Source organism: Chionomys nivalis, chromosome 7, assembly GCF_950005125.1.
Source record: "Chionomys nivalis chromosome 7, mChiNiv1.1, whole genome shotgun sequence".
In the NCBI taxonomy this organism is placed as follows: domain Eukaryota; kingdom Metazoa; phylum Chordata; class Mammalia; order Rodentia; family Cricetidae; genus Chionomys; species Chionomys nivalis.
Window position 1 is genome coordinate 11113402 of NC_080092.1, and position 13951 is coordinate 11127352.

The 13951-nt window shown below is 44.3% G+C and overlaps 1 protein-coding gene across 1 annotated transcript; it reads right to left on the reverse strand.

The window, feature by feature from the left end:
- Positions 1-1563: 1563 nt before the first annotated feature.
- On the reverse strand, positions 1564-2502 carry LOC130877766 (olfactory receptor 15). The gene has a single exon (XM_057775328.1). The coding sequence runs from the start codon at positions 2500-2502 to the stop codon at positions 1564-1566; it is 939 nt and encodes a 312-aa protein (XP_057631311.1).
- Between the last annotated feature and the right edge of the window lie 11449 nt (positions 2503-13951).

Sequence of the window (13951 nt, forward strand, 5' to 3'; positions counted from 1 at the left end):
TCCAGGCAAGTATTCTATCATACTGCTGAGCTGTAATACCCAGTTGCAAACATTTTATTTTTTTATAATAATTTTTTCTTCAGAATTTCTTGCTTTTTTTCCCTTCCTTCCTTCCTTCCTTCCTTCCTTCCTTCCTTCCTTCCTTCCTTCCTTCCTTCCTTCCTTCCTCCCTCCTTCTTCCCATCCCTTCCTCCCTGTTCCTTCCTTTCCTCTGTTTGTCTTTCTTTTTTCTTTCTGTTTTTCCAGACAGGACTTTTCTTTGTAGCTGTAATTGTTCTGGACTGGCTCTGTAGACCAGACTAGCCTTGAACCTAGAGATTCACCTGCCTCTGTGAATCACATCTATATCTGCTTCCTTTGGTGGCCAGAAGGACTGATGTTAGAGACAGTTGTGAACCACCATGTGGGCGTGGGGAACCAAACAGGTCCTCTGGAAGAGCAGCTCCTTAACTGCTGAGCCCCACTGTTGTTAGCTTCTTACTGTGGACAACGAAACTTGATCAGATTCAGTCCTCAACCTTTTCTAAAGGAGAAGAACAATGGGACCTAGAGGTGCACACCTCTCATCTATGCGCTTTGAAGGCTTCTAAAACCCACTGATTTCAGGGTTTTTTTTTTGTAGTGTAGCTGCCAAACAATTGTCCCATATTATCCTGGTTTCTATCTGGGCACAGGGTTTGTGAACTCTGGTGGCAGATGAGCATTCTTTTGGCCATTCTAGCCATGGGAAGAGCCATATGGGTGTTATGATTCCAATACCTGAGTTCCTTGAGATAAGTTTTGTTCTAAACCAATTGCTGGATTCCTGGAACAGTGGTGATAGAAGACTGAAAATCTTGAAGCAGAGGACATGAATTATGGATGGATTACCCTTGGGATCTAAACTTGCTTGAGGAATCATAGCATCTTCCATAATCCACTGAGCAGATGGGAAGCAAACCTGATGGCTCTGGCTGTTAGCTGGAATGATTTAAATGAAGCCAAATCAAGGCACGTGGGGCTAGCATTGAAAGGCAGGTGGCTTTGCTGAAGCTCTTTTCATTAATTATTACATTAGGTAGAAGACAAATTTGTATATGCACATACAGAAGGGGTTAATCAGGTGACAGAAAGGAGAGGAAGAACAGTTAGCCTGTAGTATTGAGACTAGACAGAGAATTGGACCAAGATGATGGATGGCTAAGAAATAAAGATGAGTTCTATTTTCATATGAATTTGATAATGCAGGACTTGAATTCATGAAATTATAGTAAAATTACCCAAGAAACTTCATTTTTTGTTAGAAAGTAAAAAATTCTGTAGAAATATGTCATAATAATTACCATGGACATCAGAGACAGAGAGACAGGTCTGTGCTAGGGCAATAACCTTCTGACCTGTAACAGTACGTATCTTCCCTGTTATGTGTGGTAAATAAACACAGAATGTCTCAATGAGACTAACCATCTTCCAAAAGTGTAGTACCGTCAGGACATGCCTGGACTTCACTGAGGACAGAGCTTCTCACAGGGAAAAGGATGCAAGGCAAAGAGACAGTACGAAGTAAAGAACATGGCTCTCTTCTCATCTGGCTTCTCTTCCTTTCCCCAGAAACCTTCCCAGTGCCCCCTTCACTTCTTTGTTCCTCAGAGTATAGATGAGAGGATTCACCATAGGTGTGACCACAGAGTAAAAGAGAGAAATGAATTTCCCTTGATCCTGATTACTGCTCTTAGCTGGAAGCAGATACCCGTAGATAGCTGAACCATAGAAGAGGAACACTACTACCAAATGGGAGAGACATGTATTGAAGGCCTTCCGTCGTCCCTCCACAGAGCGGATCTTCATCACTGCCTGAGCAATGAAGCAGTAGGAGGTCAGGATGACGCTCAGTGGGACAACAGTGAAGAAAGTACAGACACCATTGAGCACAGCCTCATTGAGACTCGTGTCTCCACAGGCCAATTTAATCATGGCGGGCACCTCACACAGGAAGTTGTCCACCTTCCGGTGTCCACAAAATGGGAGCTGCAGCGTGAAAGTTGACTGAATGAGTGAGTTGCCTAAGCCACCCAGCCAGCTGAAAGCAGCCAGCAGCCAGCAGAGCCGTGGATTCATAACAGTCATGTAGTGCAGGGGCCGGCAAACTGCCACATATCGGTCAAATGCCATCACCACAAGCAATATACACTCAGTGGCCCCCAGCCAAAGGAAAACATAGAGCTGAGTTACACATCCACCATAGCTGATGGTCTTGTCTGGCCCCCATAGATTTTTCAGCATTTGGGGGACTGAACTGGTTGTAAAGGCCAGGTCCAGGGAAGAGAGGTTGCTGAGGAAGAAGTACATGGGTGTGTGGAGCCGGGCGTCAAGACGGGAAAGCAGGATGATGGTTGAATTCCCAACCAGGGTCAACAAGTAGGAGAAGAATATGGCTACAAAAAAGACCCTCTCCAGCTGGGGATGCTCGGATAAACCCATCAGAATGAAGCTCCCAGAGGAGCTGTTGCTGTCCACCCCCATCCCTGGCTGCTTCAGACACTGGAGGCTGCTCTGGGAAACTGCCGGGGGGGAAGGCAGTGGAGAGTCACCTACTGCTGAATCTGAATGTGCTTCAGGCTCCACAGTTAAGGAGCCTTCCAGCCTTTCCAGACCCAAGCTTTCAGCGACCCCTGGTTGTCAGATGAGTGGGCATGTCAACAGGGATGTAGCACAGAGATGAAGGAGTGTCTTGTGAAGACGGACAATGGGTAGGGCTCAGTAGTCCAGAGCAGTGGGATGGCAGACAGCGGGAGCTGGCAAGGTAGAATTAGATACAGACATTCTCAAAACACAATTTCTGCAGTAAAGATTTCTGTGCTCCGAGCAGGGGAAAATACACTCTGAATTTGGACAATTCTTTCCCAGATGTTTCTGATAAATTTGTTTCTCGGGCTGGAGAGCTGGCCCAGCAGTTAGGAACATTACTGCTCTTGTTGATGACCCAAGTTAGGTTCCCAGTTCTATCATCTCACAACAGCATGTAAATCCAGCTCCAGGGGATCTGATATCCTCTTCGGCCGATTGCACTTATGTGAACGCCTACATATATAATTTATAATAATGACTTTGTTTTTGAGAGAGGCCCTCATTATGCAGCCCTGGGTAGACTGGACATTGCTATGTAGACCAGGCTAGCCCTGACTGACCAAGATCTCATCTGCATCTGTTTTCTGAATGTTGAGATTAAAGGCAGCTGCTTACTTGCCCATTAAAAAATAAAATCTTTGAAGAAATTTATTTTCCCTCTCTTTGATAGTCCTTTCTTCTCAAGTTCCAACTCCTGGTCTCTAAAGGTCATCTTGGGTCTATCCAGTGCCAAACCCAATGAGCTGACTGCGATCTGGGGAGATGGCTCAGCAATGAAAGCATTGGCCTCTCCTCCAAAGGACCAGGGTTCAATTTCTAGCACCCATCTGGGGGTCCACAGCCATCTGTAACTCAAGGTCCAGTGGATGTGATGTCTTCTGCCTGTTATGGGCACTGCATGCATGTAGTATACACATATACAAATACCCACACAAAGAAATTTTTTTTTTTGAGACAGGGTTCTCTGTAGCCCTAGATGTTCTGGACCTCAGTATGTAGAACAGGCTGCCTTCTAAATGCTGGAACTAAAGGCATGCACCGCCATATCCACCTGATGCAAGGTCTTACACAGCCCAGTGTGTTCTGAAAGTCTCTATATAATCATATATAGGCTTAAACTCTTGCTCTAGCTTCTGAATGCTGGGCTCACAGGCATGTACCACCATGTGTGGTTTTATGCTGTGCTGGGACTTGAACCCAGAACTTCGAGCATGTTAAACAAACATTCTAGCAACAGATCTACACCTTAGGCCTGTATGTGCCATTAATGGTATACTTTAGACACAGAAGCATAGGTTACAGGACCCTGCAGGGATAGATATAATTTTTAGGAATAGCTTACATGAAACACAGATGATCCTGGCCTTTGCCTGTTTGGAAATTTAGTTTGAAAATGTCACGTACTGGGAGTAGCTCACAACTGTTTCCAACTCCAGCTCCAGAGAGTCCACTGTGCTCTCCGGCCTCGGAGGGCACCTGCATAGATATGAACGTGTCAACACACAGATGCACATACATAATTAAAAATAAATATAAAATAAGTGCCACACGCTGAGAGAAGCAGCCAAGGTTTGCTTCTTCAAGAGAATCTTGGGTTTGGGAGTGTAGCTCAGTGGTAGAGTACCTGTCTAACAGGCACAAATCCCTGGGTTTGATCCCCAGCGAAGCAAGGAGGGACAACGTGGAATCTTGTATCTTGTCTTTCTGCCTTTCCCCAGCTTCCTGCCCACTTCTTTCCCTAAACTTCACAACCCTCTTTGACCACCTGTGGGTTAGCTGCCTGCAAATCTGACGTTTGGGTGTGGCTTTCTCGTCTGCAGAAGCTGTTCCTGGCTTGTAGGTATTTCCTGAATGTGGGTGCATGAGTCAAAGTCCAAAAGCTGCACTGACATTCATGCCGAGACCAAAGGTAAAGGAATCATTAGAAATAAAAAGCACCTGTATCTACCTAGCAAGGTCAAGGCTAAGCTGTGCTGCTGAGACCCTGCATCAGAAAGGAAACAGAACAAAACACCTACACACCAACCTAATTCTGTACTCCTAGGACTGCTAGAGTTTTAAAGCATGTCTGATTTTTAAATATTTTATTTATTTAAGAAATGAATGATGGTAATATTCCCAAGATACTTGCACCTAACTATTTTGTATAAAGTAGTCTAAATTAATATTATCTTTAATTGGTCAGAATGAGTATATGCCTTTCCAAACACATTACTATTATGGTAGAAAGGCAGGCAAGAATCACAAAATAAAACAAATCTTTTTTTCTAGAAGGAATGAAATCTACATTAGATTGCAACCGATTGTCAGGTCCAAAGAAACCTGGGGGCAATGTCTAACTTCTAGTGCCCTGTCTTGGCCTCGGGTTCACTAAGAGGCCTCTCCTCCGCTTCTCTCACTTTGCAGCCTGCCCTAGACTTCTCCAGCTTGCCAGCTTCCCTTCCCCCAGCTTCTAGTTCCTATAGGACCCTGCCATTTCGGGCCATGTGCTCGCTCTCTTTGCCCTCTTGTACCTCTCTCTTGGTCCTTGCTTCTCTTTGCTCTCTCTCTCTCTCTCTCTCTCTCTCTCTCTCTCTCTCTCTCTCTCTCTCTCCCCTTCTCTTTCCTTTCCTCCCTCCCTCCCTCCTTCCGTTTCTCCCTTCCTTCCTCCCTCCCTCTATTCTCTCTTCCATCCCTCTCTCTTCTACTGGGCAAGGTTAGTTTACCTTCTCCTCCTGCTCTGGACCCTCCCAGAAGCCTCTGGCTACGCTCACCTCAACCATACCTTGGAGTCATTATGTCTTCATATTATATACCAATCACTCCATAAATAGAAAGATTTAAGATATTAAACAGAGTAAACATGAATTTTCTTCCCTAAATCTTAGAGAAGGGAGTGTCTGGGTCCTAAAAGAGATTAATTTAAGACTAATAAAAATTTAGTATTAATTGTAAACTCATAGAAATGAATCCTCCCAAGTAACATTTCCATTTTAATATTTAAATTTAAGCATTAGTTACAATGATAAGTTGGGGGAGTCAGTCTGTTTCGAAGGGAAGATTAGTGAAGCTCCCTATTTTTATTCTACTGTGGATGATAAGATATTCGGTGTCTGCGAGATGGGTCAGTGGGTAGAGGGGCTGGCGGTTAATCCTGATGGCTTGAGTGAGATCCCTAGGAGCCACAAGGCAGAAAGAATCTATGCTGACTTATGCATGCACACAGCAGAAAGTGTTCCCCCAAATAAATGAATAAATAAATAAATAACAAGCAGTTGGGGCTAAAGAGATGGCTCAGAGGTTAAGAGGATTGTCTGTTCTTCCAAAGGACCTGACTTCGGTTTCCAAAACCTACATGGTGGCTCACAATCATTTGCTCCAGAGGAACTAACATCCTTTTCTGGCCTCTATAGGCACCAGGAATGCATGTAATGTGTTTACTTACATGCAAGCAAAAAACACATATACATAAAATAAAGATAAAGTTTTAAAAATCCTATTTGAAGGGACCATGAGCTAGCCCTGGTAGCAGTCCTAAAGAACACGGGGTTTTTAAGGTAAGAGGGCTAAGTCCACAACAGAGCACGGGATAACTAGGAACATTCAACACTGCAAACTCAGGATGCAGGCAGCAGGTAACCCTACCTTTGCAGAAACAGGTCCCCAGGTTAAACTGCAGTTTGCAGAGTTGTCCCAAAGAGAAACAGGCATGAGGATTGTTCCCTGACCCTGTCTGCTGTGTGCTGCCTTAGCTCTTCCTTCTTCAGAGGGTCGTGCCTGACTTGTCATTGGGAAGGGATAGGGAGAATGTACTTTTTAGAGAAGAGAGAGTAGGAAGAACAGTCCTGGAAGGGAAGCCTGATGCTGTGGGTTTGTTAGGTGCTAAGGGAGGGTTTTGTTTGCTCTTTGTCCTGGGAAAGTCTCCACTATTATAACGGGGTTTTAAAGACCCAAGATTGCTGAGGAGTGCCTTCCTGCTTTATCACAACAACAGACGGAGAATTAGGAGAAGGTGTGATTGGACATTCTGAGATTCCACTTGCTGACACAACAGAAAATCTTTTTGCACAGCTGCAGGCCTTCCAGGAGGTGCTGTCCCCTGTCTTTGAGTCTTTGCTGCCAGAGGACTCTAAATCTAGGGCTGGGTTTTAAAATCAGAAAGGGACTTTGATGATTTGATGGAGGAAGGTCATTGGTTAAAAAATAAAGAAACTGCCTAGGCCCATTTGATAGGCCAACCCTTAGGTGGGTGGAATAAACAGAACAGAATGCTGGGAGAAAGAAGCCGAGTCAGTGAGTCACCATGATTCTCCCACTCCAGACAGACGCAGGTTAAGATCTTTCCTGGTAAGCCAGCTTGTGGTGCTACACAGAATATTAGAAATGGGCTAGATCAATATGTAAGAGCTAGTCAATAAGAGGCTGGAACTAATGGGCCAGGCAGTGATTAAAAGAATACAGTTTCCGTGTAATTATTTCGGGGCATAAGCTAGCCGTGCGGGTGGCCGGGCGCCAGGAACATAGCCCCGCTGCTGCCTACTACAATGACTACTGTGTCTGTCTGTCTGTCTGTCTGTCTGTCTGTCTGTCTGTGTTTTGCTTTGTTTTTTATTTCTATTATTTTTTTATTATCTTTACCTGGTGATGATTTTTGCTAAATGGTTCTGAGCAGAGCCAAGTTAAACTTTTCCTTTTCAGCTCAATTATATTCTTTCCTGTCTCTCCTCCTGGTTGGCAGAGGTGATGCAACTCTATACCGCTAGCCTTTCTCCTAAAGGAAACAACACAGCGTATTTCAAAGCCTTTGTCACTCCTGCTCTCTCTCCTTCCAGTTTCCCTGGACTCCGTCCCCTCCCCTTTTGCCTCTCCTCTCCCCTCCTCTCGTCTCCTTTCCTCTCGTCTCCTCTCCTATACTCTGGATTCTCCAATAATAAATGCTGAGGGGTTGTCTGCAGAACTATACCTGTGACTTCCGGATCCCTCATCCTTCTGCCAGGTGCTCAGTGGATGCGAAGGACCAGCCTGTGAGTCTAGAGCACTGTGAGCTGTCCACTGTGCTCCTATGCTGAGCCCTTGGCTTTTAACCTGACACTGGTCCTGACCTTCTGAGCGGCCTGGATCTGCCACTCAGAGGCCCGACTCATGGGGCTGACACTGAGGGACCCAAGAGACAGGGAGCCTCAGTCCCTTCTCATCCATACCACCTCCACCCCAGGCAATTAGCACATAGGGCCTGTGTGGCCAGAACACAGGAAAGAGGTGTCCCTGAAGAACCAACTTAATCTTACATCTGACCTCTCTCCCCAAACACAGAGAACTAATTGAGCTCCAAAGAATAACTGTTTCCTATAAATAATTACTGATTACTTAGAGTTTGTTTTTCTTTTTTTCGTTCGATGTCTTTAAAATCCTATACCCTATTGATAGAGAAACAGATAACGCATAAAGTAATTGCATGTCTTGGCTGATATTAAGTCACTGCATCCCAGTGAAGGCTTTTCTTACTAGGCACCAACAAGTCTTCCTCTCCGTGATGCACTTTTGAGATTTTGGTCAGGGCCAGGAAACTTCCCCACATATACTGAAAGCAATAATTTATTCCACTACAGAACTGTGTTCCATGACTGGGAACATGGTGAGGTCATGAGATGTTATATGAATTGAATTTTTCCACAAACAGTTGAGAACCTCATTCCTTCAAGAAATGGACACTGGGCTAAGGACGCAGGTCAGTGACACAGACTTGCCCTGCCTTGGGAGGTCTTGGGGACAATCCTCAACACTATGGGGGTAGAAATACTAAAGATGTCCAGTGGAGGATTATAGCCTAAGCAGGATTAGCCTGACCCCTGCCTAGTGTGAGCACTGTCCTGTGGGCAGACCGCAGCATCTCAGAATCCTCAGAATATCTGCAGCTTCTGCTGCCAATCATGTGCTCAGGAACTGGCAAGCATGATTGCAATCACACATCACCAGAGAAGCGTCATTTGGGCTTTTGTACAGAAGAGGAACCACATCGGGGCATTTTACGTAATTTGTCTAAAGGCAGATGGCTAGCAACAGAGTTATTACATGAAGGTCTACAGGGCTGGGGACATGGTTCATCTGGGAAGTGCTGTCTTAAAACAACAACAACAACAACAAAAAGCCAAGTGTGGAGGATGGAGAGAGAGTTCAGCAGTTGAGAGCCCTTGTTGTTCTTCCAGAAAACCCAGGCTCAGTTCCCAGCACCCACATTGTGACTCACGACCATCTGGATACCAGATCCAGGGGATCTGATGCCTTCTTCTGGACTCTTTGGGTACCAGGAACACACATGGTATACAGATATACATGTAGGGAAACACTCATACACGTAAGAAATAAAGGAAATAAATCTAAAGATAGATTTAAAAAAATTCAAGCTGGGCATGTTAGGACACACCTTTAATCAGGTGGATCTCTATTAGTTTGAAGGCAACCTGGTCTACATAGCAAGTTATCAAGGACAGCCAGGGCTACAAAGATAGAGCTTGTCTCAAAACTGAAATGATAATCAGTTTTAAAAATAAAATACTCAGTTTTAAGTTAAGACTATCCAAGTGTGGTCTCATTCATCTATAACCTCGGGGAAAACGTTTGCAGAGATATGTAGACGCCTGAACTACAATGCCAATCAGTCCGGCCTGTCGGTGAGTGCCAGATCCAATGAGAGACTCCCAGAATCTAAGGTGAAGATCAATCAAGGAAGACACCTGAAGTCAACTTCTGCCCCACTGCTCTTGCATACACGTGTACCTGCATGTGCAAATGAACACACACATAGTCTACATGCACACACATACACTCATTGCTGGTTCACACTATACTCACAGCAGCCTGGAGGCTAAGGCAGGAAGAATGTGAGCTTTAGGTCAGCCTGGACTTTATGGAAAGACTCATGAAAAATAAAAAATTAGTTCCATTTCTTCTAGAGTCCATGCTGAGAAGAAACTGGCAAACGTCTGTTTCCATCGTCAGGAATTAATAAGATGACTCTTGTGCAGAATCCTGTGCACACTGCCCTTGTTCTCTGCCAGACAGGGCTCCTATCAGTGAACTATTATCATCTACTTTCCAACCTTAATCTCAGTTCCTACTCTCATTCTTTTGTGTTCACTCTAAGCATCTACATCATGGAATGTGTTAGTGTATTAGCATTTAAATACATATTTTTGTGGGATATTTGTCTAAACTGTGCGTAGTTGTGTGGCTGTGATTGGTTTAACAAAAAGCTAAGGACTGGGCAGTGGTGGCACATGTCTTTAATCCCAGATCTTGGGAGGCAGAGGCAGGCAGATCTCTGTTTCTGAGCCACTTGGGCTACAAAGCCAGTTCCAGGACAGCATGGACTTGTACACAGAGAAACCATGAAAAATCAAAAAAGATAAAAAAGAATTACATAGCTGAATGGCCATTAGCTAGACAGCTGAGGTTAGGCGGGACTTCTGGGAGAGAAAGGAACTCAGGGAATGAATCTAGGCACAAGAGAGTCACCAGTCAACTTCCTTAGCAATCAGGGAAATACAAATCAAGACAACATTAAGATACCATCTTACACCTGTCAGAATGGCTAAAATCAAAAACACCAATGATAGCCTCTGCTGGAGAGGTTGTGGAGAAAGGGGCACTCTCATCCATTGCTGGTGGGAATGCAAACTTGTGCAACCACTTTGGAAAGCAGTGTGGCGGTTTCTCAGGAAAGTCGGGTTCAGCCTACCTCTCGACCCAGCAATACCACTATTGGGAATATACCCAAGAGATGCCCAAACATACAACAAAAGTATATGCTCAACTATGTTCATAGCAGCATTGTTTGTAATAGCCAGAACCTGGAAACAACCTAGATGTCCTTCAATGGAAGAATGGATGAAGAAAGTATGGAATATATACATATTAGAGTACTACTCAGCAGTAAAAAACAATGACTTCTTGAATTTTGCATACAAATGGACGGAAATAGAAAACACTATCCTGAGTGAGGTAAGCCAGACCCAAAAAGAGGAACATGGGATGTACTCACTCATATTTGGTTTCTAGCCATAAATAAAGGACATTGAGACTATAATTCGTGATTCTAGAGAAGCTAAATAAGAAGGTGAACCCAAAGAAAAACATATAAGCATCCTCCTGAATATTAACCTTCATCAGGCGATGAAAGAAGACAGAGACAGAGACCAACATTGGAGCACTGGACTGAAGTCTCACGATCCAAAGGAGGAGCAGAAGGAGAGTGAGCACGAGCAAGGAACTCAGGACCGCGAGGGGTGCACCCACACACTGAGACAATGGGGATGTTCTATCGGGAGCTCACCAAGGCCAGCTGGCCGGGGTCTGAAAAAGCATGGGACAAAACCGGTCTCGCTGAACATAACGGACAATGAGGACTACTGAGAACTGAAGAACAATGGCAATGGGTTCTTGATCCTATTGCACGTAATGGCTTTGTGGGAGCCCAGGTAGTTTGGATGCTCACCTTAATAGACCTGGATGGAGGTGGGTGGTCCTTGGACCTCCCACAGGGCAGAGAAACCTGCTTGCTCTTTGGGCTGAGGAGGGAGGAAGACTTGATTGGGGGAGGGGGAGGGAATGGGAGGTGGTGGCGGGGAAGAGGCAGAAATCTTTAATAATTAAATAAATTAATTAATAAAAAAAAAGACACAGAAGGAGTTGTACGTATGGAATGGAGGACAAGTAAAAAGCCATGTGGCAAAACATAGATGAACAGAAATAGGTTGATTGAATTATGAGAGCTAGTTGGGAACAAGTCTAAGCTAAAGGCCAAGCTTTCATAATTAATAATAAGTCTCAATGTCATTATTTGGTAGCTGGAGGTCCCCAAGAGAAAGTCTGACAGGAAAGTCCTGCTACAATATGGACTGTGGTAAAATATCTACCATGTGGGTGCTGGGTTTGAACCTGATTCCTTTGAAAGAGCAGTCAGTGCTCTTGACGGCTGAGCCATCTCTCCAGCTCCAATAAACAATGTCTTCTGTTTGCAAATGCTTTTATTTACCACACAGCATTGCTTTCCTTTGGTGTCTTCCCTACCACTGCCCTTTTGCATCACTTTTTCATTTTGTTTTAAAAGACACTCAAGTTGTAAAAGTTAATATTTTTTTAACACTTAGTTCCATTTACATGGGATCAGAGCTATATGCACCTGTGAGTGCAGGCCCCACAAAGCCCAGGAGATGAGAGCAGATTCCCAGAGCTGGAGTTAAGTCTATACAGGTATGAAGTCATTGATGGGTTAACCCACTATGAGTTTGGCCTCCTTAGGTTTCAGTCATTCTCCAAAAACCAATTAGCTGGAAACAAGCCCTCTAACGTACAGGCTTTGCAGGTTCCTGCCATGAAGGTGGCAGCGATCACTGCAGCTGTGTGTGTCCTACCATGATGACAGCAGTGACCACTGCAGCTGTGTGTCCTACCATGATGACAGCCATGATCACTGCAGTTCTGTGTGTCCTACCATGGTGACAGTAGTGATCACTGCAGCTGTGTGTCCTACCATGGTGACAGCCGCAATCACTGCAGCTGTGTGTCCTACCATGATGACAGCCACAATCACTGCAGCTGTGTGTCCTACCATGATGACAGCAGTGACCACTGCAGGATTGTGACCCACTGTGTAGGAGACTTATTGGCTGATTTGTTAGCCTGCTTCCCACGAGGGCTGTGTCAGTCTGCACCCCGCCAGAGGTGTACAACTCTTCCTAGCTGTTCTGCATCTTCCTTATATCTGGTATTGCTGTTTTCAATTATAGCCATTATAACAAATAGTTCATCTTGTTTCCAATTACATTTGTCCAATAACTGATGTTAAGGTACAAACTATTGTGTATGCATTTGCTAGCACCACACCCGTTTTGGTGAGCTGTCTGTCATGAAGTTCACCTTTTCTTTTTTGTCCAGGTCTCATGTAGCTCAGGCTGGCCTCAGACTCACCATGTAGCTGGAGTTGGCTTTGGATTCCTAACCATTTTGATTTTAAAATTTAATATCCAATTACAATTCTTTTTATTTCATAAATTAATACAAGTAGAGCCATACAGTGCTTGTCCTTTCATCTCTCAGTACAATTCACTGTGAAGGGATCTATTCAGCTTGTTTCATGTATCAGCTCTTTGTTCTTTTTTATTGCTAACTATGATTCCATAGAAGATCTGTACCAGTGTGTTTAAATCATCATCTATTGGATGACATTTAGGATGTGTTCCAGCTTTCTTTACTAGGAATACAATTATTGTGAACATTCACTTTCTGGATTTTGTGTGAATGTTTGTACTTCTCAGTGTTTGAATGAGAATGGCTTTCCCAGGCTGATGTATTTGATGTTTGGTTCCCAGCTGGAGGACTGTTCAGGATAGATGAGAAGCTGTGGCCTTATTGGAGGGGGTGTGTCACTGGCTGTGGGGTTGAGGTGTCAAAAGCCACTCCTGGCCCAATCTCGTTCTCTCTGCCTATAATTTTTATATCAGATGTGAACACTGAGCTACTGCTCCAGGGCCATGCCTGCCTGCTGCCATGCTTCCCAGTGTGATCATGGGCTAGCCCTTGGCAACTGTAAGGAAGCCTCCAATGAGATACTTTCATTTTGTAGGTTGCCATGGTCATGATGTCTCTTCAGAACAACAGAACAGTAACTAAGACCAAAAGAAAGGCCAAGTCTTTAATCAGGAGTGTAGAACATAGTTCTATTGGCACACACTTTTCATTCCAGCGACTTGAAGTATGAGGCAGGAGGATCAGGATCACAAGCTCAAGACCAGCTGGAACCCTAGAGAGAGTTCAAAGTCAGCCTGAATAACTTAGTTAAAGATAGTCTCACCTTCTTTAGGTAAGTTTAGCAGTCATTTTTCTGTGGGTTCTGCATGTCCAGTTTATACAGCATACCATCAAGCAGTTCAGGCAAGAGCAGTTTTTTGCCCAAATGGCTAGCTCTGTCACATTGAAGGCAAATTTTACAAGGAGTTTCTTTAGTGACCATCAGCTTCTCTGAAGTAATTGGTGCTTCCAGAAGCAGATATGTCTCACTGTCAAAAAAGTCTAAGCTGGGAGGTGGTAGTACACACCTTTAATCCTAGCACTCCAGAGGCAGAGGCAGGGGGATCTCTGTGAGTTTGAGATGAGCCTGGTCTACAAGAGCTAGTTCCAGGACAGGAGCCAAAGCTACACAGAGAAATCCTGCCTCAAAATAACAACAACAACAACAACAACAACAACAATAATAATAGAGCTTAGACCTTTCTTCCTTCCTTCCTTCCTTCCTTCCTTCCTTCCTTCCTTCCTTCCTTCCTTCCTTCCTTTTTTTTTTTTTTTGAGATAGGGTTCCTCTGTGTAG